General features: G+C 45.0%; 1 protein-coding gene and 1 pseudogene across 1 annotated transcript; both read right to left on the reverse strand.

Annotated features, from left to right (window-relative positions):
• Positions 1 to 10,968: 10,968 nt before the first annotated feature.
• On the reverse strand, positions 10,969 to 18,559 carry LOC115325698 (zinc finger protein 782). Its single transcript, XM_029986402.4, has 4 exons — positions 18,552 to 18,559; positions 18,293 to 18,417; positions 13,011 to 13,034; positions 10,969 to 11,821 (listed from the first exon to the last, which is right to left on the reverse strand). Exons 1-4 carry the CDS (start codon positions 18,557 to 18,559, stop codon positions 11,379 to 11,381), a joined length of 600 nt encoding a protein of 199 aa, XP_029842262.4. The 3' UTR covers positions 10,969 to 11,378.
• Positions 18,560 to 21,672: 3,113 nt separating this feature from the next.
• Positions 21,673 to 22,860, reverse strand: LOC120844497 (annotated as a pseudogene).
• Between the last annotated feature and the right edge of the window lie 902 nt (positions 22,861 to 23,762).

A 23,762-nucleotide genomic window follows, 5' to 3' on the forward strand; every position in this document is an offset into this window, starting at 1 on the left:
CACGTGTTCTCGCGCAAACAAAACCATAGACGAAGCCACGCGCTCGCGCCACTAGCTTTGACAGTGTTGCACGCTAAGTATGAAACGGAGTATAGCACTGTTGCAAGAAATATATCTGGCCACGTGGCTTCGTCTTGCGTCTTATTTGCACGCGCTCTTGTGCAAAGGAGGCGCCGTAGCAACACTCTATTTGCTCGCGCAAGTAGAGTGTTGCTACGTTTGTTGCACGTCTCAGCCACTTGCTCGCGCAAGTAGCTTTGACAGCTTTGTTTGAAGGTTTGTGTTTTTCCGTCCTCTTCTTTTCCCTTGCTGGCGCAGTCGGGGAACGGTCAGGGCATGGTGTGCCCCCGGGGAGTGGGGGGGATCTGAGACCGAGTGGGCTAGCGCACACCAGCTCGGAGCACGTGGAGCGAAAGCTCGCGCTGCAGAACCCAGGGATCCTTGGTTCAATCCCCACCCCTGCCCGTTTCGAGCGGGATGAGCAACGTACCGGCGTGCGGTCGTGTATCACTACTGTGTGGTGCACGTATACGTTAAAGACCCCAGGCTAGCAAACGTACTGCACTGGCTAAATTGCTTATCTACAGTGGGTTACAATGTCGCCATGTTCTGGCAGGCTAAACTCGTCCACTATAAACAACAAACAACTAATTTGTTTGGTTTCCTGTCCCTGGGGAAGCTACGCTGGCTACGCCGCTACGTTCGCCGACGACGACGATGCCAGGAAGCTACACCGGGTGACCGGGGCGCTACGTTCTAGCCATGGATGTCAATGCATCGGGGGTGGCAGCCGTCTACTTTGACTGGGCCACCACCTGGAGCCGCTGCCTTCAACAAAGCGAGCGAACGCACCATCAACCGCTAGGGCATTACCATCCAGTACGTCCATTGAACAGCCTACCGAAGGTCACCTTGGCTCGCTTGCCTAGTGGCCTGAACCGCCGTCGAACCTCCAAGACTCGTGCGGCGGGTCAGAAGAGCACGTCGTCCTGAACACCATCAAACCGCCAAGGGTTTCCCAGCCGCATGGTGAAGGCTCCGGACAGCACCCTTTGCCCAGGCACTTCTTGCAGCTGGTAGAAGTGTCTTGGCAAACTCCGAACCTTCAAGCAACGGTGCTTGCGATGTTGAGAAGACCGCGTCGTCCCCCCTTGTATATATCATCTCATAATCATCATCACTAGACGTGGCACCGCGGGCCTCCATGGTACGGGCTGTCGCCTTTCCGCGGTGCCACGGCTCTCCTGAGCCAATAAAGATTACGATTACGATTACGATTCGCCTTGATAGCGTGGCGGGCGTGGCACGCTGACACTTCCAGCGCCCACTTGAGCTCTAGCGGTAGTCTGAAGCAACTATGCGTTGCTAGGAGGCGTTGGTTGTGTTTGTTGCTTGAAGCGATTTCAAGATGGCCGAAACTGAGTCGCGGGATAGTCGATGCAACGTTCCAAAGTGGTGCTTACCGGTGTTACAATGTCACTCTAGCACAGCCTCGGCGGGATCAGCGAGAGCGGGACATTGTGGGACAGGCAGGTCGGTTTTATCACCGCTATCATGATTTGAAAATGCTGCCGGCATGCAGCAACCATCTCGTTCGAAGACTTCGTCGTGAGGTGCGAGTACTTGTGAAGTTAGCACCGAATAGCGCAGCGTAATTCATAGCTTCAACACGGCAAACAGAACTTGTATCTCGTGTGTTTCCTTCGTACTGTGAAGGTTAGGAATTACGCAGCACTATGAGCTTTGAACCACTATTCGCACACCCTATTTCTCGTGGTTTTGCCCACAGATCTTTGCTGCACCCCGCTCGTAACGTCCACAGAAGGGCAGAGACGGTGTGTGTATATGTGCGTGTCCTTTTTACGTGCCGCCTTCCTCCTTGTGTGTCTCAGGTTTGACTATGTTAACAAGTGCGACTTAGAGCACCGCAGCGGAAAGTGCTTAGGAGAAAAAGGTAATTAAAATAGTAGCAGTCAGCCCGTTAGAATATGGTCTTTGAGTGTACAGTATAAACCCTGATGCGTCTAACCTATTTTAGACTGTCCGAAAAAATAAGTTTCCCAACGTTGTGTGCTGCGATTTGCTACAGAGGGGCATTAAGTCACTTCATCATGATCACGTGTAACGCAGCAACAGTGTATTGTAATAGAGAGTTTTAGTAGATCGTTCCGATACCTCCGATAGCCCCGATAACGATACTATGCATGCTCAAGGGAGGCGGTGGCGGAGTATCGGGTATCGTTATCGGAGTCATGGGAACGACCTACTAAAACTCTCTAATGACTAGGTTTATTGCTACTGAATGAAACCACTAGGTCACGTTGCTCAAGAAAAAAAATATAAACTTGCGAAAGCAGGTGTGGCATGTTGATCATAAATAATATAAGAAAATATCGCGAAACAGTACTTCTCTTCCACTTGACTTTGGCAAAAAGTCATCTGTGATAACCCTGTCGCTCACCCTTTACTTCTTTAACATAATTTAAGAAGAAAAAAAACGAGACTGGGGCTGTTTCAAATCTTACCAAAATGGATTCGAGTTACTCTGGCAGATCGTATCACGTGACAGCACAGATTGAAAAACACTGGACGCCGGTAGGTTTTAGAACGCCAAGGGTACGAAACCCTTACCCTGGAATAAGATCGAGTAAATTTTGGAACACGGCCTTTGTTTCACCTTATGATGTACCGCAGGAAAGGCTACAAGCGCGAGCTCCATGCTCTAGGGCACATCTCGGCGGCACAAGCTCTCGTGTGTTAAGAGCAGCTCACAACGCTATGAGCTCACGCTTCTTGCCTTCTCTGGGGTACAACGTAAGGTGAAACGGAGTATACGTGGTGCAAGTTTGGAGTGAAAATATAAACGAAAAAACTTACCACATTCAAAAAAGAAAAACCTGCCTCGGACAGGCAGGTGCGACTTGGTCAAAGAGCTTCCTAAATCAAGGAGGTAGTATAGCAATTTTAGATGACCGAGCACATACGTCTTGATTGAGGCTAAGACGGCTCAATGCCTAAGAAAGTGGAACAGCACCCATGGTTAACAGCCAAGAGGCGAAGCGTGCCGAGGCACAGTAGACTAGGGCTTGCCCAGTCATGGGGTTAGCCCAAACAGGAAGCGGCGGGGGCCGCAGAAGGCCCAGCAGAGCCTTTTGTGACCCCTGCTTTTGCGGCCCCTGCTGCAAAAATGATCTTAGAATGTTCGTTAATTCCTGCCCGTTTTTCATTGCTCACATTGAAAAAATCTTCTACGATTCCCTACTCTGTTGGGCGTAATCTCATTTCACATGACAATTCAGCTTTTTTGCTTGTTAGTTTGGCCAAGGATGGAATTTGCGTAAATTGTTTGGAATTCAATAAGTGTAAGTCAAGTGCTTAAAGGGGCCCTGCAACAACTTTTTAACTGGTTTTTAATTTGCACCGAACCTGAGCGCACTGAATGTAGTTACTTAATAAAACTTTTCTCAGATTTTTCTTTATTTTAAAAGTTATAGGCAAATTCAAATTACAAAAACAAGCAAAAAATAGCCTTCCTCATGACGTCCTTGGTCCTGGCTTGAGTGGCCGTGAACTAGAGGAGGGGTAGTGAGCTCAGCGGGCGCTCACGGCTGCTGAGCGCCCGCACGCTACCAAACTGCCAAACCGCAAGCCACACCTGCTCACCGAAGGCCTTCGGAATGCTCGGAACCGGTCGGATCTTCGAGCCCATGCGACCGCAGCGCTGCTGCATACATCAGGGAAGTTTCTACGCTCGCCGCTCGTTGGTGCCTGATCCCACTACCCCTTTCTAGTATGTGCCGCCTTTTCCACCGCTGGGTGGTGGGTATGTCGACGGGTCATTCCTTGTTTCCATACTTTATAAACTGCATTCGTTTCTTTTCTGATCTAAAATACTGAACAAAAACTACTTTCATAAATAATTGAAATGGTTTGCACCACTTATATTTTGTATTTCGACTAGTAAAAAAGCTTTTAGCACCTCTGACCAGTAGTAAGGCCAGAACCAAAAACGTCTTGATGTCGTCACATATCGAGCGCTTTCGGCACTGCGGGTCGCCTCCGTAGATGGAGGTTTCCGCGTCGTCCGGTTAAAATGTGATGCACTGATATTTAGTTACTCTCTCCGTGCCCGCTGGCTTGCCCGAACCCCAAGAGACATGGAAACCGCAAAAAAGGTAGACGCTTGAATATGATTGCAGGGCCCCTTTAAGTTGGAATATGCCCAGTGATGATTTGTCAGGCCTATGTATGATTGCCATATTGGACAACAATTTTATTATGGTTATTCATATCTTTTGGCAACTTTCACCTCTTTCCATAAGGTGACTACTTTGTGATATGGTGTTTCTTTACAAATTGATTAATGCTGTAAATCTCTTATTTCTACTTACCATAGAATACCGTGCATCCGCCCATTCCATATTAAGCGCCCATATCCAAATTTTTAAGATAGAAAAAATATGCACAGTACATTTATATGTAAAATTGATGATCGGACAAGTGCCCATCCCCCATTTTTTCGCGTTTATCTCTAAATTTTGAGTGGGCGCTTGCCCGGTATTTGACGGTAGTAAGATTTTATTCAATGTTCCTTAATGTCAAACCAGGCTTAGGGCACCTTTTCATTCTTGTAATTTGCATTGTGAAACTCCTTTGTCTAGGATTCAGCAGGCATATAATAAATGCGACAATACATACCTTGACTTCTCTGCTCCTTTCTCAATGTAAAAAACAAAAAGAAGTCTCATGTATGCTAATTAGGATGTGATAATGTTGGTTTTCTTTTTATTGGATGGGGTGAGTGGACCCCTGTTTAGGTCTAAGAGTTGCCTGGAAACACGCAATAAAACCATGATCGATTGATAGCATGAATACAATTTTTGTCGGTAGACTGTGGCATTTTAAGCTGTAGTCTACTGAGAACATGTGCAAGATGCAGGAAGACCTCAGTTGTCGAGACCCTTTAGTGGAAAGAAATGGCTGTGGATGTAGAAGACAAAATAAACAGTCACTTTGGCTTTGCACAATTGTCATGATATTGTGGTGCAATATTTTTATTTCCATTGCAGAGATTAGTACATGTTCTGCCTCGTAAAACCAGTATACCGATTTTACAATGTTCCGTATGCGAAAATGCTATCTTCCCTTCTCCTTCTCTCCCCTCGTGCACCCTTCTCCTTTTCTTCTCCCTCTCGCTCCTTCCCCCCTTCCCCACCAACGTTTGTTGGTGCAGAGTTTGCTGGCAACAAATATATGTTGTTGTAAACTGAAAGCTTGTACAGGTCTGTTTCGTCCTTCTGTTCGTTTTGTGCTTTCTTACTGTTCCATCTGTTCCAACACGCTCGTCAAAATCTTCTCGACTACTCTTTTTTTTGCATATCTGAGTCTGTCTTCAGTTCCTGTTTACTTACTGCCCTGGTGACATTGAGATAGCATGCTGGCCTATGATGAAACCTGCTCAGGTGGCTTCAGTGTACAGAGTTGCAGCCCAACTGCGAATTATTGTCAGATTTCCCTTATTTCGGGAGGTAGTCAGTTAGACTGTTACGTGCGAATAAACTAAAACTCTGCTGTGAAGGAATTGTTGGGAAATGGAGCCTTGCATGGGGGGGGCACATGTCTTGGTCAGAAGAGGCACTGTCCCCAGTGACATACCTTTACACTCTTTTCCCTCCTCTTTGTATGTTTGTAACTTATTATTTAATGTTCATAACCTATATGAAACACACATTGGTTCTTTCTAGGGCTGGGCAATTGGTCACGATTAATTTTTTTAACCGGTTGATTGGTAAAATTTTGACAGACCAAAAGTAAAAATTAAATGCTTTCACCACGCAGATGTGGATGAGTACACCTATATGAAGGGCATATTTTCAGTGACATTTTAACCTAAAGTAAACTGTAAAGACGAGACTTGTAAATCCAGACAAGTGCAGAAGTTTACACGTGTCCCGGCCACTTCAATGCCATGCGAGTGTCCGTTTGGTGCAGCAGAGACTATTGTGAACGATCAAAGGTGGCCGCTGTTGCCGGAGAATACGAACAAACTTCCTTGCCTCAAGCAGCTGAAGTAATAACCTGCGAGTGTGAGTGTCTCTGAACTGTACAGAACAACATATCGACAATGATTTGTAATTAAAATTGTATATTGCACCGTTTGTCACATATTAAGCAAAGGCAAAAAAAAAAAAAAAAAATATATATATATATATATGTAATTTTGAGTTATGAACGAGACCAATTAATTAATTGAATGAAGGGTGTCAATCGGGTTAAAATTTTTAATCGACGCCCAGTTCCACTTTTTTTCTCTTCATGTAATGGCAGTCGCGGAAAATGTTTCAGAAAAACTAGCAGCGTTCACCCCAACCCACAGACAGAACAAGTGGCCAGATGATCTAGAGCCAATTACCAGAAGCATACTATTTGGATTCACAATTTTGTTTTCTGCTGCAGATACCGGTCACCTAGATGTAGGCACGCATGTCCACCTTGACAGACTCCCACAGGAGCTGAATGCCCTTGCATCACTTGTGTGGCAGCTTCTCTATGCCCTGCTGGAACCACTTTTACAGCGGAGCTGTTAAGGGCTAGTTTCCCCAGGATCGTGTCCCTCACAAAGAAATGAAGACACCGAACTCTGGACACCTACCACCATCTATGAGCGACGGCGGCAAGCCACCTATCTGGTTGCCGCCGTCGTTCATGGGTGGCGGCAGCCTTTCCACTTTGGCTTGCTGACTTGCGGCCAGCCGTTACTTTTCATTGTTCAGCTCCGCTGGTTTTTCTTCTTCACCACAGTGGAGAGGCTGAAAGTTTTTTTCTCGTCATTTGTCCACTTTTGCATATTGCAGTCATATCGGTTGTCAGAGTCCTTTACTAAAAAAAAACAAAAGAACAATGACTTCTTTTTTTATTTTTTGAGTTTTACATTTACGCTTGGACAGCTGCTTCCCGCGTATTTATGACTGCGAAATGCCACATTTTATGTGGTAAACACTGGGGGCCCGGGCAGGCCATACACGACTCGACATCCGACTGGTTGTTTGACATGCCGAAAAGACTGCTGAACCCGATCAGACACCAACAATCACAGACTCACATGAATGCAGCGGCGTAAACTTTCCATCTTCTTGGGGGGGGAGGTGTTTTCCGCTCAAGTGGAAAAGCACCCCCCCCCCCCCCCCCCCCCCCAGAAGCACGCAGGGATTCTATGTTTCATGCATTTTGTCAATAAAGGCAACGTGGGCATTATTTTGTTTACATGCCACTACTAGAAACAGCGTCTCGGTAAGGATCATGGCCCAGGCCCGGGGGGGATGGAGCCTCCCGGATCTCATTAGGGGGGACCAAGCCCCGATGACCCCCCGTAGTCTACGCCTATGCGTGAATACACACGATGCAGCGAGTGGGTGGCACCTGATGAGGTTCGACAATCTTTCTGGTATGTCGTAGGACCAGTCAGACATTTGATCGTGCATGCGTATTGCCTGAGTGGTCCCCCAGTGGTTATCATGTTTGGTGCCTCGAATAAATTATTCCTGCAAATTTGCATTTTAAGTTTTCTGGTGCAGGTAAAAGAATTTTCTTTTTTTTTTTTTCAAACTTTTACTTTTCCAATTGTAATACCTTGACAGGGTAATACAGAATAAAGAAATAAACAACCATGTTGCTCTCAGTATAAAAACTGCCCTCCCATTTTTTTTTTTTGTAAGCTCAGTGTAAGCATGCTGGGTTCCAGGGTACAACACAGATGAAAATATTGTCAATGCTTACATAAGTGCACCTTCAAGGCCAGCATCATAGATAGGTAACTAAAAAGGCAAAATGTGCAGCTTAATCTACCAGTAGCTTTACTTACTGTGTAATAGAGGTCTTTCATGCATGTGAAAAGAAAACCGAAGTGAAGTGGTTCAAATTAATCCTTAGTTCTTCCCGAGGCATCCATCACATCTACATTTGCTTCGGAAAATTAATGCCAAGCATTTTACACTTTCACATTCTCCCACTAAAAACACAACACACAAAAGAAGAAGAAGAAAAAAAAAAAAAAAAAAGAGGACAAGGGGAACACAAGAGAAGTAACCCTGTATTCACTCTTATTAATGTAGTGCATATATATTTCTGGGATGAGGAGGCAGGGGAATGTCCCCCTGCCTCCTCTTCCCAGAAACCGCTGGGATGCTCGTGTAACTGGGCTTCGGTAAGGTGGTCTGTTCTTCCCGAGATCGTACCACTGGTACGCTTAGGCAAGACATTGTTATCGTCGTGAGATATGGAAGGACGACGGAGGGAGAGGCCAAAGCAACGAAAAGCTCTACACTCCGAGGTGGCCTGGTGTGCAAGCGCTCTCGTGCAGTGTAAACGCTGCTCAAGACAATATTCTCGTACTTGTGTTTCTCAGCTCGCTCGCAGGCATGGGGAACACATTGCTTTCGGCGCGAGGCCGGCGAGGCTTCCACCTTCAGTGATTTTCTGGCATCGCGTGAGCGTCCAGCGCAGTGGTCCAGCGTGATCTTGCATGCTTGTGGCTCAGCGGTTTTCGGCGAGCGGGGAGGACGCGCTGGGGTCAGTGCTGCTCTGGTGAGCAGCGATAGTTAGGATCGCGAAGGTTATGCAGGCTTGGCTATATTATCAAGATGCATACATGGGCTCCCTGATACACTAATTTGTTAAGAACTACATGAAATTCTCTAAATAACCGAATAGTCCCGACAGCTGACTTGCCATAGCGCCGCCATTTGTAAACATGTGTGCGTACTCTTGAACCGGAGCGCGAGGTGGCAGCGATTTTTGGTCCTGGTCATTGATGGCATGGGTTTGCCTTACTAACTTAATAGATAATAATTAAAACAAATTTCAAACAAGTGCAAGTATATAACACAAGCGACTCATTTGTATTTTAAATTAATCTAAAGCCGGATATGACATCAGAGTAACAATATCGTTTTGTTGAAAAACTAATGGGTTTGTAATGAGTTAATAACACATTAACATTAAAATAGTTTATTAGCAATATAGTATGTAAAAGCTTTGCGACCCATGCGTTGTAAAAAACCGGATATGACGTTTTGGGTCGACGCAACGTTTAGCGTTGCGTCGACCGGGTCGACCCAAAAGCCGGCCATAAAAGTAATGTGTATGCATAGAGATCATACATACTAACTCTAGAGGAAAAGGTCCGCCATTTTCCCATACATTCTGGCTGCCGCAAGCGGCGGATCATGCAGGCAGACCCTCGGGGTTTAAACACGGTTACATCATCAGAGCAGTTTCGTGAACTTCAACAATCCACGAACTTACCGGTGGAAAGATACTCGCGTTCCTTTCGAAGCTTTCTTTTTGCATAGCGCGCAGATGTACGGCCTCGCGTTAACGCTAAACTAAACCATATACCCGGCTTCGCCGGTGGGCGCGTCTGGGCGCGATTGAGGAATACGAAACTGCGCAACCACCAGATTTCCGAGATTTCGACAGAAGGGAAGTTAATGCAGCGTAATGACTTTATTGCTTTTTATAAGCGTTAGAATAGCTCAGAATTTAGTTTACAACGTTAAATTATCATTGTTTATATTGCCGAGAGTTTTCACTCTTCGCGTTTACCATGGCAACGTTGCTTTCTTTCTCTCGTGTTCTGACGCTCTCTTTTGCGATCTTTCACTCGGGACCCCGGGTATCGGCGCACGGGATTTGCCACTCCTCCTCACCCACCTTTACCCCCCTGTGTGTATGTGCTTTTTGTAGAATGCCTAGAAACTGGACACGTGTAGCAGGATTTAGGTTTCAGTTTCGGTATGGGCCTTTCAGCACAGAAGAATGCAGGGCGTGTCGTTCGAATGCCCGGACTCCAGCCAACTCCAGGGGCTCTATGTTGCGCTTTTTGAACTCCCAGGACCCAGGGCCTTGACCCACGGCGACCAGAGAGAGGGAAGTAACGTCAACAACGATCTTTCCATGTTGAATGGTGGAGTCTTGTTATTTTTTTTTTAATTTAAATTTCATTTCATTTAAATTTCGGTTCAGAAACATCCGCAGCAAAGAATACATTCAGCGATTCATTGAAAGGATAGATTTCGTAAAACGAAAGCTGCTGCAAAAGAAGTGAAACTGAGAAAAACCTGTTTTTAAGTTTCCACACCACTACATTTGATTTGACTGGTGGTGGTGGTGGCAACGAAAAGGCTCCAAGAGCATAGGCGGTGCTTTCTGCTTACACCTAATCTCCAGCATGGCTTTGCTGAGCTTAAAAAGCTTTCTGCGAGTGTCATTTTGTTGTCGGCATGTGGACATTCATTGTCCCGTTGGCTCGTAGAAAGGTCGAGCGCCACTTTTTCGGGACACTACATTGTCTGGTTCAGTATCCCTTTAACAACTTGCAAGATTTCGTTTCTATTTCTGTACAGTACAACGATAACCAAGACGTTAGCTACACATGTTCCTTTTCCAATGAGTTACTTTATTACATTGTTAACATTAGGAATTGGGTATGCTTGCAATACACAATCCAACATCAGCAAGTCTGGGCATGGCAGGCATCATTAAAATACAAAGCAGACGAACCCACCCGAGTTTCTATAACCGAATGCTGGTTTCAGTCAGTTTTGTGTTCAATCCGGGTGGGCTTTTTGATTCTTGGCCATATGCACAGCCACTCCTACATGAAAGCTAGACTTCGATAGTGTTTTTGCCCGAATAGAGTTTACTCTCGAACAAAGATATTTATTGTACTGAAACCGTGAAGAAATGCTTTTTCCAACGAGAGTATGATTATCATTCCAGGGCATACCGGTGCAAAGCTACAGAAGTTTGAAAATAGGAAACAGAAGTTTCCCATTTCAAAAACATGCGATTTTGCGTCGCTGACTTACGTAATGTTTTTTATTATTATTATTTCTCATTTCAGATATTGCAATAAAAATTTGCAGGAGTATACACTATTAGTTATAGAACCACAATACATAAAAATAGAAAAATTGCAATTGCAGCTGCAATGCTCCTCATCCAATCAAAATGAACACTTAAAAGGAGCTCTATACGTCGTAAAACAAAAATAATCCAAAGTTAAAAGCTGCAAAACTTTATTCAATAAAACCATTGAAACCCCCACCTCCCAAAGAAAAAGAAATGCTACTCAGCAGCACTGCAGCTGTTGCCTAACTGCAACTGATAATGTTTATAACTGATGAATATCCCTGTTTCTCAACATCAGGTGAACAAACACAATACAGGCAGTGAAGCACACGCTAAAACATGAAAACTCTTCCACACGAACGACCTCAAGAAATTCGCTGGCACAGATTCCTCACGTGTGCATTCTTGTTTCTATGCCCACTTAAATTAACCATGCAGTTAAACGTTTTCCTGCAGACTTAACACTTCTAAGGCTGTTCCCCTCTGTGGGTTCTCTCATGACGCAACCAGTTATATCTCTGTGCAAATTCTCTCTCGCAGGTGCCACACTGGTATGGTTTCTCGCCCGTATGGAGTCTTTTGTGAATCCTCAGGACATAAGGTCTGGTGAACGCCTTCTGGCAAACCTCGCAGCGAAATGGTTTCTCCCCCGTATGAGTCCTCATGTGAGTCTGTAAGTTACCGATTTGAGCAAATGCCATCTCGCAGACAGAGCAGCGGAAAGGCTTCTCTCCTGTGTGTGTCCTTTCGTGCCTGGTGACATCGATTTGATAAAGACTGGTGTAAGGGCAGAACTCGCAGTGAAACAGGATCCCACGTCGTGGCCACGTCATGGGTTGCGACTCGACCGGTTCCCCTGTAGGGCAAGAGAAGTAGTCTTCATCTTCCAAGAAGGCTGCTTCGCCCCGCACTATTGGTGAAACGCAAAAAACAAAGAGAGTCAATGATAATTAAAGCCCAATGCCAACACGCAAGCATTTGACAAACTTGTCAAGTCTGCATTGAGTCCAGCAGGAACTAGCACACACAAACAAGCGTACCGACACCTGTTCATTCCAGAACAAAGAAGACAAACTCGGCAAATAAGAACACTTCAAGTATTAAGAAAAGCTGTAAGGTTGTTATTACATGAAAGTAACATCACACTTTGAATGAGCATAGCCCATTCATGCAAACAATTTCCATGTGCGGTTTATCTTTCAATGAATAAGCTCATCCCGCATCTTAATAGCATCAAAGAACAATAAAAGAGCCTAATCTCTGGACCTGGGAATTGCCATGAAATATAAGGCAGCAGTGAAGATAGAATGTAGGCTTTAAATTCTGTCCTTTTTAATAATGTTCTCGAAAAGGTCACTGTACAGTCAATATCACTACATCAATGAAAAATCACACACTACTTGAGTATCCACGCACTGTTTCCAGTGAAAGAATGTGGTTAAAAAACCACAATGGCTGACATGAGTGGCGTCACGAGGGTCAGCGGCACCCAAGGTGGCAGCCCGCCGCGACCCCCTCCTCCCGCGCCCCCCCACCCCTGCTCTCGCGTGGCCGCCGCGACTGCCCCCCCGCGTGCTGCACCCGGGGCGGTCTGCCACCTTTCCCCCCACCCCTTGTGACGCCACTGGCTGACATCTTGTTGTCTAAAACACCAGGCAAGAGGAAGCGCTGCAAGACAACCACATCACACTGGTTTTGTTTGCACAAATGAAGTGGGGGTGAATGCAATCACATTGGTTGATTCATGGTAATAAAACCCTAGACTCAGAAACACAGAAGGGGACGAACACAACACAATGTGTCAAACTGTTGAGACGTTGTGTTGTGCTCGTCCCCTTCTGTGTTCCTGAGTCTCGGGTTTCATTACCATGAATCATCACCAGCTCGCTTGTTTTTTAAGTATTATCACATTGGTCGACTAGTTGTGCTAATCTAAATAACTGGGATCCGTCCGGTGCAATAGGAGACGCTGATTTTGATTCAATGATGCTGAACTGGGATAAGCAAGAACACTGCACAAAGGATGCATGCTCCCAAAAGTTGAGTTGGCAAGTCGGAAGAAGTCTCCCTGCAACGCAACAATGTGCCATTTGCCGCACCTTGCGACAGTTGCCAGAGTGTACCTGCAACGTTGAGAAGAGAATGATGAGCAAATATACTGCCGCTTGTGTGAGGTAAGTCTTTAGCTGCTTTTTAATACTCTAAAAACGGCACACTGAAATAAACACCGAAAGCAGATCAAAGCAAAAAGAAAAATTGGTAACAGGCGTGATCAGAAAACGTTTTGTCAATGTAAACAAAACAATAAATGAAAACACAAATTTCACTTTTCAGAGAAAAAGCTGAAATTGAATTGTTGCATATTAAGGGAGAAAACTACCCAGATAAAAAAGTTGATATTGAAAAATGCTCCATTTACATCTGCCAATATTTAGAGAGTATTCCCAGAAAGTTTCATTTGTTTACAGTGCAAAGTTATTTTTTTTTTTTGTAAACTATTTTCAGTTCACTAATGCGAAAGAAAAGGTAGAGTTTCAAACACTTTGAGTTTTTCTCCAATCCACGTTTTGGCATAAATCCCACCTTAAAGAGCCGCTGAAAAGAAAAAAGTTTTTTTAAACAGCCTGGTTAGGACATGTGTGTCAAAAAATAAATTTCAATAAAAAAAAAAAAAAATTTTAAGAGCAATATTGACGGCGCAAGATGCCATTTAGTCGGTTGTCACCTCCTTTCCCCTTGTTTTCTCTCGGTATTTCGGGCGCATGGAAGAGCGGTGGATCGGCTTCGCCTTTACATTGAGGTGGAGAGAGAGAATGAGCGTTCGGTGACGTCATGGACTTTGCGCGCAGATTTTCAAATAAATCTCTCGCCATCAATATTGCTCTAAAAAATTTTTTTGCGTAAAATTAATTTTTTTTCAGGGTGTCAAACTGGAACGTTTTTCGTTCCGGTTCAGGGAAAATGGTTCAGCTCCGGTTCAACTCCGGAGTGAAAAAATACAGGTTCAAACCGGTTCGTACTCGTATGCTACAAAAAAATTGACGGCAGCAAAAGATAAACTATAAATATTTTATAAAAGTGTCGCATATAAAAAGCAAAGTCTCACATTACTGTGTGGAACGAACGAGCTAGTGCTGGGGCACCTCGGGACGTGGGTAAAAGCGCTGTTCAATGTCAGGCAGCTGACCGGAGAAGCATATCCGGAGAAAGATGACACCTCTGAGACGACAGAATGAACTTCAGTGCAGAAAAGGCTCGCTGCACGCTGACCTGGGTCGCAGACACTTCCAGGGCTACTTGCGCCAACGGGTAGAGTTCTAAATGGCGTTCTCTTCTCTCCTCCCAAAACTGCAACACGTTAGCGTCCCTTGAAAGCCGCGGCTCCTTGTCTAGCAATGCTCAGAAGAGCTGTGCGCCTTGATGCTTGTGTTTCAGAGAAAACGGTTTGGTCTTTGCTGTTTCTGCTACCACAGATTGAAGCTGTTTTCTGTAGCTGTAACTGTTGATTGAATCCCCCCTCCCCTTCCCGGTGCTAGACTTTCATTTCGGACACATTATTAAATTCGCCGAGTTATTTTAAAAGCAGATTTGATGCGCCACAGTATGGCAACTAGCGCAGGTTATCAAATATCCACCGGCCTTTGTATCGCTTTCTTATCGGATCAGTTGTACAATGAAATCAAGGCGTTTAAAGTAAATTGCACACAACTCTAAAAAATTGAAAACAAAAAAAAAGTTTAAACTGAACGCTAAAAAAAACAAGGACAAAAAGAGGTTTCTTTTTCTGTGTTCAGTCCGAGATGAAAAACCAACTAGCCCAACTCGCCATTTTGCGACCAAACAGGCTCATTTATTGGTCACTTTTGCTGACGTACAAATTGGCTATGTTCTGGCGTTAAATTTTTTTTAATAAGCCACTTCCGGTCCCCATGAAAAGGTTAGGACGAACGTGGGCATTTGTTAAAGGAATACGTAAGACCAGAAATCTCGGAGAATTTATCGTTACTGTGCTCATTTCGTTTGAGTTCTCGAGACGAGCTTTATAAATTATGAAGACGACCGTTCTCTGAAAACCTGATAATGGAACGTTATAGAGCTTTCCGCTGCCTTTTCTTTTTCTCTCTTTTTGACTTCCCACATGAACGAAACACTGCAAGAATGATTGATCAGTTTTGCCCAGGAACGAAAAAATAATTATTTCGGTCCAACTCAACTCCGATTTGCACAAAAATATTTGCTTTTCTTTCATTCTTTGGTTTACTTTTAAGGTTACTGTGTTTTTCGCCACGCACTTTTCACACAACCTGCCTTCGCGTATGAACCTAAGACCGCATAGGAAACATATCGGTTCCGCTCCGGAGCAAAAAAATGATTTAGTTCCGGGTCAACTTCGGTTCGCGCGAAAATAACGTTTTTTTCCGGTTTTCAATTCAGGGTTCGGGTTCGCTTCGATACCCTGATTTTTTTACACACATGCCCCAACCAGGCATTAAGAAAAAGGTTTTCTTTTCAAGGGCATTTTAATAAAACCATTGTCTCCGTATGAAACTATAGAGACTTAATATTTGTGGCTTATAAGCCAAAATTTTATGAAGATGGTTACTATGAACATGGATTTTGCATTTTTATGTTCCTTTATTATGAAAAATTGTAATTAGCAAAACAAGGTAAATACTGTAAACGACTTAATGTTCGCGAGGACCAAATTTTCGCGAATTTCGGGAATCGCCTATAGTTCGCGAAAAATAGGTCCCGCGAACAAATCGGGTAAAATGTAAACACGTCGGAATCTATATTGAGATCCCGCCGCGTCGCAAAAATTAGAACCCGCGAATGATTCTAAGATTTCAGCTTTGACCTAAATCGCGAAATATTGAGCCCGCAAAAAATAAGTCGTTCACAGTATATAAAAAAAGATTTTTTTCCATCATCTTTTTTTTTGTTGTTTGAGAAATGCAAATTTTCTGGAATTTCCTTTCATAGTAACTGGCAACTGGCATTCCAGTGTGCATTCCAGCAGAAAGAAATATGGAATGAAAAATTTACTTGACATTCGCAAGCAAGTCTTTAAAAGACGGCCAAGCAATGTTCTCTTGCATGCATCACCTATGACACTGTAGTTACATCTGGGGCTGTGATGGACAGTTCTACAAAGTAACACACGCACTCATGCAGTGTACATGAAGAATGTGTGGGACGTAGGGGTCAGCATTTGCAAAAGGGCCCATTGCAACATTTGATAAGGTGAGGCTAGTAAAAAATTTGAAAACTAAAAATTGCCTCAATCAGTACCGCCTCAATGGGCACAGCCGATTTAAAGCCAATGCGGTATAAATGAATTGGCTCCTTGTGTCGTGTGAGAATTTCACCAAAAAGCCAATTGAGAACTGTACTTAGAGAAAACTGGGCCACACCAAGAAACAACCAAGGAAAGACCAAGAAAAGGAAAGGACTCCGCGAAGGGCCACCCAAGATCAACACCAGTGGGTCGACGACGGTCGAGGGCATCCCTGCACCAACAACCGCCGCCGTAGTGATATTTGCTTTTCCCTTTTTCCCAAGGGCAGACCCCTGTCAGGGGGCCCACCCCTCAGTAGAGGAATAGCCGCCACAGCCTCCGTTGCAGCACACAAGCTGGCAGGGCGCACCACGGGCAGGTGGGGTTGACTTCCCTCGCGGCATCCCACCGCAAGGGCTTGCGCCCCGGCTTATTGCAACAGATTTGTTTACAAATACACACTTTCGCGTTATTGGTCGACACACTTTCGTGTTATTGGTCGCATCAACCGCATTATAGCAGTGCTTTTACCAAGTGCCAACTTTTATGCAGTAGGCTCGCTATAAATAAACTCTGATATTTTATAGCTTTGCTTATTTCATCCAAATGCCAAGATTTTGGTTGTGCTGCTATGGTTTCAATGTATTCATAAGGCCCTTAATTCCAACAATGTTTTCGTCAAGTATTTTTGCTAGTATGTGGAATGTGTGTGAGGGTTGTGCGACTGCCGATAGGCCGTGTTGATCCCTGCTGAAGCTGCTTGCTTCCAGAAAGATTGTTAGGTGGGTGCATAACAAATATTCAATAACACTGCCACTTGAACATAACGAGATTAGCCTGTAATTTTGCACATCCGAGGCAATGCCAGATTTTTACGCTGGAACAACCCAGGCATTTTTCCACTCATTGGGTACCACTCCAGCATCAGGACTACATGTGTAAATGACATAAAAAAATTTGGAGTACCATTTGGCGTACCTGCGCAGACATATCTTTGGCATCTCATCCATTGCGCAGGACCTTTTGGCGTAGAGCCGAAGCAGGCAATCGAAAAGTCCCGCCATAGACATTACAACCTCTGGGATTATGATACGCTTCATGCTGTACAATGGCAACTGAGAGTTGCCATCGTACAGCATGAAGCGTTTGTCGTTTGTGTACACCGTCGAGAAAAACTTGTTAAACATGTCCAGTATTTCCTCATTTTTTTCAACTATGTGATCATCGAGCTTGATCGATATCACCGAGCTGTTTTTCTCAGCTAAATATGCCAAAACTTCTGTGGGTTACCTTTCAAAAAGGATGCAATCTAACATTATTAAAATGAAACCGCAAAACTTTTATTTTTGACTGCAGTTGTTTCTGACAAACTCTGATGTAGGCACCTACGTTTGCGTGTTTCAGATGCAAGATTTCATGCATTATTTATGGCTTTTTCCTTTTAATTTCTGGAAGCGTAGCAGAACGAAGCTATTGATGCACGTGAGGACTTCCCTAGAGAAGTACCTGTATGGGCAGATGCTATTTTGTTTTTGTACAGGAGAGAAATGGTCGAAAGTTACCTACATGTAGTCTACGACGTGTTCGAGGACAAAAACCCCCAGTTCGAACGAGAGAATGTGCATCAATTTCATTTCGAAAAGAAGATGTAAGTATGCTCACCGATATGCCAAGACGAAGAGCACCTGCAAGACTTTCTAAGCACAAATCGAAGAACTCGGGAATATCCTAATTCAACCAATATTCGAATCTGATATACAACTGCAGTTTAGGTAATCCAGGGATGTAATAGTTGACACCCCAGAAATCATGCAAACACTTGAAGCCAGCTAGATTTATATTTGTGTCCAGTATGCTCGGACCATTAAACTTCAAGTTGAAAGTGCTTTATTCACTCTAAGCTCTCCTCATACATAACATACAAATTTAAGGATAGCATGCATCAGACAAGGCAAAAGCAATGCAACCTACTTGTGTGTACGGTACATGCAATTATTATTATTCCCTCTGAAACCCCTTCCCCCTTCCCCCTTCCCTTCCCCCCCCCCCCCCCCCCCAAAAAAAAAAAAGAGGACCCAGAAGAAAAAAAGAGGGGGCACTCACCATATAGCGACGCGACTGGTGATCGCCATGGAACGGTAGTGTGGTGGCCCAGCAAGCCTGACTGAAAAAGAACTTTGTTATTTACTTCATTTTCTTTTTCGCTCGGAGTGCGAGCATCACACCGACTGCTCACGCTCTGGCGAGCGCGTGATTAAAGAGATTGATTCCCGATGCCGTCACGGTCCAATGTTCCTACAAGTAGAAAGCAGCATGTAAAATCTATGTGGCACATACTCGACTGAAGCACCTGTGTAATTACTGGGACATGCACAACAGTTAGGTTAGCTTCATGGGCAGGGGAGCAGGCACGAACAACCAAAAGATTGCTAAGCCTTCTTACATTCGAGAAAAGCTAGTGACATTTACCAAACTCGAATAGGAGATGTTAATCTACAAATCCCGATCTATATATAAAAAAAAAGATGGGTTGTGCCTAAATCTTTGGCAACCAGTCTACAGTGTGTTTCAGAGCACTATTCGGGCATAAAATAATTTGTTATAAAAGGGGTGCATGGTGGTGCATTCATTGTGCTCGAATTTCACGAGTGTGGGTTTCAGGATGAAAATTTAAGCCTAAAAAAACCCTGTTCTTTTCACGTAGGTAGGCGCCAGAAAAACACGCAGAGACAAGGAAGTACAGACACACACGCTCTCATCTGCTTTCAGGTGCTTGTCTCAAAAAAACTTTCACGCTTCTGGTTTGTGTTGGGCCATCCGTGAGCACAGTGCCAACCAGATGGTTTTTACGGGTTTCGTCGCAGTGCATAGAAAAAAGACACAATGTTTTACGCCTGAATGGAACTCGAAAATTCCCTGTGCTGCCTGGGACGGTTGCTGGCTTGGAAAGAGGTATTCTAGATATCTGAGATCCAGTTTTGTCACGAGCACAATGACTACTGAAAAGAGTTTCCCAGAAGTAGCGGATACTGGCTTTTGCAAGCAACACGCAACGTGGAGGTTATGAAAGAGCCGTTTGTTGCACCAATGTCGTTGAAATGCTGCCCGGCTGCCAAAGAAAAAGAAATGAAAACTGGCAAAGACTCATTCACTCAAATTGCATCGGCCGGCCGGTATTTGTCGCCAGTAACCATTGTCCCGATCGCGGCGCAACGTACAACGCAAGTTGAAGTGACTGTTAGCCCTTCGAAGGGACCGCATAAATCGGTTCCTTAACGCTTTGCACTAACATTTTGTACACGGGTCGCCAAAAAAAGAGCATTTTGTGCATCAAAATATTAAATAAAAATAAATTAACTTACCTGAGCAAAGAGTAATAAAAAAAAGTTGGGGCTCCAATCCACGCTCTGAAGGTGGTTGGTCAGCAAAGCTGTGGTATCACCTGCAACAATTGCCTACTGCACTATACGAAATGCCGTTGCCGGTCGCAGCAAACCGCCGCTGGTCGTACTCCCGTTTTGTTTCCCTTGCCGCTCCTGGTATTCACGCTGCTATTTGGGAGTCCTAACTATGAGTGGCCTATTCATTGCGGTGCTGCAGCAACAATGAAACCAGTTGCTATACTCCGTTTCATCTTACGTTTAAGAGCAGCGGATGTTACCAGTCATCGCAGCCATTCGGAGGCCGTGTGAGTGTGACGTGACCTTGGAGAGGGGGCACAGTGACGCGCGGAAAGCCTATCACAGGCCACGTCCACAGAACAGGATTGGCTAAGATAGCTCGTAGCATCCGCTGCGTCCGGACGTAAGGTGAAACAGGGTATAGGCGGGTTCTTCTTTTATATATGAAAGGCTAGTGACGTCACCCCTCACGTTCAAGCTGCCGTCGCCGCAACAGCAGGCGCCGTTATCATCCATTATGCGGTTGGCACTTCACACGAGGGCTTTGAATGACGTCAACCCCTTTCGAAGCAGCTGCAAACCTAATCTTTACCCGAACGCGTGGGAGGGTGTTCCTATTGGTCACACGCGCCTTATCATGCATCATGTAATTTTGATGCTTGTTTTTTTTTTTTTTTTTTTTTTTTTTTTTTTTAACGGAAACTGAGCTGTATGCCTGATATGGTGTTTTGCTTTCAATTGTTCGCCCGAGTTTTTTTTGCTTACAACGACGACACGAAAATTTCCCTGGCTGGTAGAGGTATACAGCTTCGCTGTAAAAACTAGGAACCTGATTTTAGCACCTTTTGTTTAAATGTTAACTACGTTGTGGCAGACCCACAGAGGCACGGACATTCTGCTCAAAGACACAAAATTTTTATTTAAATTGAATCGGACGGTGTTGATGTCGCTGGCCTGTAATAAGGCGGAGCCTCCTGAGGGGGCGGTTCACCGAATGATACTTTAGCGAATAGTTGGGCGCCGCGAAGCGGCGTTTACGTGTGGGCCAATACACACACACATGTGGGTTCACATTTTTTGTAATGAGCCGCTTCAGACTGTCGCCGCGAAGCTGCGTAAAGCGCGCAGCGCGGCGGATGGGTTAACGCGCGCCCCCGTTATTGCCCCGGAGGCTCCGCCTTATTACAGGCCACCGCCATCAATACCAATCGGACAACTACCAAATTGCACCTGGCGGATGTTCCCAGAGCTTCCTGAAATACTGTTACGTCAATTGTCCAACCAAAGCAGTGACGCCCCACAAAACTATGGCGACAAGCTAGACACGCGCACTGGCCGTCACACATGGTATAACCGGATTAGCCTTCTCCCCCGTGCCTAAGGAATCAACTCCTGCAGTTGGGGAATAAAAACAAAGACAGGAAAAACAAGGTGAGGCAGAGAGGAGGTCTCACCATGTTTTCGGTCAGCGTAATTTTAGGGCGCAGGTGAGTTACTTCTTTTCCTCCCGTCAGGTTGCCCGATGCAGACACCCGGTACGCCACCCGGTACCTCGAACACTCGGGTTATCGGGGAAGTCATGCGCGTGGGCTGCGTTTACGAAACAAGCCGTAAGCCGCGACGTTTGCACGTTTTTCGAGCTCTTGCCAATTCGTGTTCGTCAGACGAGCGATGTCGTCAGCCAGGAGAAGGGGGGACAACTCGGGCGACGTCTTCGTGCGCATCAGCTCGGTGGTCGGGCGTGTCGTCCGGAAGGTATCCTAATTGCTTTGATCGGTAAACGATTTTTCTTTAGAAGCAGGACAGATTCGCCGGTACCGTGAACAACAGTTCTAAACAGAGGCACCCGTCGTCTGCCGCCATCGCAGCCGTCAAAACGGCGCACGGCCAGTGTTGCCAACCTATATTTTGAAAATACCCCACGGCAGCGTTCAGAAAACCCTACATTACCCTACGAATGTTTCTTATTACCCTACGTTTTATTCTACGAAGCATGGTTGAAATCAAAGCTTACATTGGTATTGCCCGTTGCTCGTAGAAATCTCATCAACAGCAGTGAGGCAGTAAAGCAACGCCTTGTAGAGGAAAGCAGTTTATTCGCGATTCACTGAATCCACAAAGAACGGAGGAGAATCAAAGAACTAGGTTAACAATACATGAAATCCAGATAACTTCAGAAAAATCACTTTTCAAAATGTCATCACAAAATCTAGACATAGAATTCAAGGTGCCTTACTAAGCCGGAATGCAATTAATTCAAAGTTAACAATTAAAAGTAGCTCTATACTTCATAAAACAAAAATTATCACAAAGCTTTTTAAAAGCTGCCAAAGCGTATTAAACTAAAATGCTATATAGCAGTACCACAGCTGTTGCCTAATTGTAACTGATAATGTTTACAGATGATGAATGTGCCTCCATTTCAGAATTTCATTTAAACAAACAACAGACAGACAGTGAAGTGCAAGGTGAAACATGAAAAAATTCTTCCATAACTCCAGATATTGCATGACACAGATCCCTCACTCGTGCACTTGTTTCCGGTGGCTATTTAAATGGCAACGCTGTATATACGTTTTCCCACAGGCATCACACTTGTAAGGCCGCTCCCCACTGTGGGTTCTCTCGTGACACAACAAGCCGGATTTATGTGAAAATTCTTTCTCACAGGTGCCACACTTGTACGGTTTCTCGCCCGTATGTAATCTTTTGTGAATCGTCAGGCCCTCGTTTCTGGCGAACGCCTTCTGGCAAATTTCGCAACAGAATGGTTTCTCACCCGTGTGAGTTCTCATGTGATTTTGTAAGATACTGACTACAGCAAACGCTCTCTCGCAGACAGAGCAGTGGAAAGGCTTCTCTCCAGTGTGTCTCCTTTCGTGCTTGGTGACATCACAAAGATTATGACTGGAGTAAGGGCAGAACTCGCAGTGGTACATGCCCTCATATCGTGGCCGCGTCGTGGGCTGCAACTCAACCAGTCCGCTTCTTCGGGAAGAGGAGTCGCTCTCGCTGTCGCCATCGTCCGGGAAGGCTGCTTCGACCGGTACTGTTGGGGAGATCAGAGAAACAAGACAAGGAAAGTCAAAGACAACAAAATTCCAATGTCAAGGTGCAAACATTAGACAAGTCTGACAAGTTTGCACTGCCTTCATCAGAAAGTATCGCACACAAAACAAGCAGTTCGACTCCTCTTTGAACTGCTTGTTCGAACAGCCAAAACAATGTTTTGGAGCAGCAAAAGTGGCTTTTGGACCAACCAAAACAGTGTTTTGGAGCAGCAAAGTGCCTTTTGGAGAAGATATTCTTAGAAAAATAAGAATATTCGTTTTAAGTGCAGTACAAACGACGGGCACTTTTGTGTTGTGCACTGATGCGACGTGTTGTGACAGAACTCGCTGCTTGTGTTTTTACTGCTGAGACATCCCACAAGTGTGCATTGCTGTAAATGTTGCCGAGCAATTCCGAAAAACCGCTTGCCACTGTTTAATGGTTGCCTACATGCCAGATTTTTGTCAAAAGTAAGCAAACGGGCGGAGACAAGGGCTGTTTGATCGAAACCGAAACCCTACCACTCCGCTCCGTCGCCAACCGATTCTCAGAATTGTATGCAAAATGTGCTTGCCAGGCTTTCAAACAATGTACAAACTAAACACAAAAAAAAAAAAAATTTGAGCGCATCCATGCAAGGCATTGCGAGCCAGGGTAAAAAACTTCTTGGAGCACTTTGTGAAACGACTGAACTCGAGACAAACAAGCGCGCTGTGCAGGTTCAGCGCAAGTGTCTCAGCTCACAAAGTAACTCCCGCCGAGCAAATTCATGGTTTTTTTCGTTTCACAGCATGACGGCATGGCTGGTAGCCGGCACGCTAGCGTCGCAGCGTCCGCACACACCAGCGGCTGTCGCTGAAAATGTTTAAAAAAGAGACGCGAGACGAGACCCTCGAGACGACGAGAGCGCGAAACGCGAGACGGCAGAAAACTATGCAAGAGCAGATGGACAAATGATGCAGCATATTTTGTGTCGGGCAGCCGCTTGCACCACATAACAGAGGCATGCTCATTTACGGTACTCAATTTAGTTTTGGTTTAAAAAGTCGACCGAATTTTTTTTTTGTTTTGCGCAGGATGGGCGCAGATTACCCGTATTATGGCAAAAAGTAGCAGGGTTA

The sequence above is a fragment of the Ixodes scapularis genome, unplaced genomic scaffold (genome assembly GCF_016920785.2).
Source record: "Ixodes scapularis isolate PalLabHiFi unplaced genomic scaffold, ASM1692078v2 PGA_scaffold4__175_contigs__length_147842914, whole genome shotgun sequence".
In the NCBI taxonomy this organism is placed as follows: Eukaryota; Metazoa; Arthropoda; class Arachnida; order Ixodida; family Ixodidae; genus Ixodes; species Ixodes scapularis.

Coding starts and splice junctions, on each gene's coding strand:
- LOC115325698 (XM_029986402.4), bottom strand. Junction 13,035..18,292: donor ACCAGTCGCGTCGCTATATG/GTGAGTGCCCCC, acceptor TCAACGTTGCAG/GTACACTCTGGCAACTGTCG. Junction 11,822..13,010: donor ACTCTGGCAACTGTCGCAAG/GTGCGGCAAATG, acceptor TTTCACCAATAG/TGCGGGGCGAAGCAGCCTTC.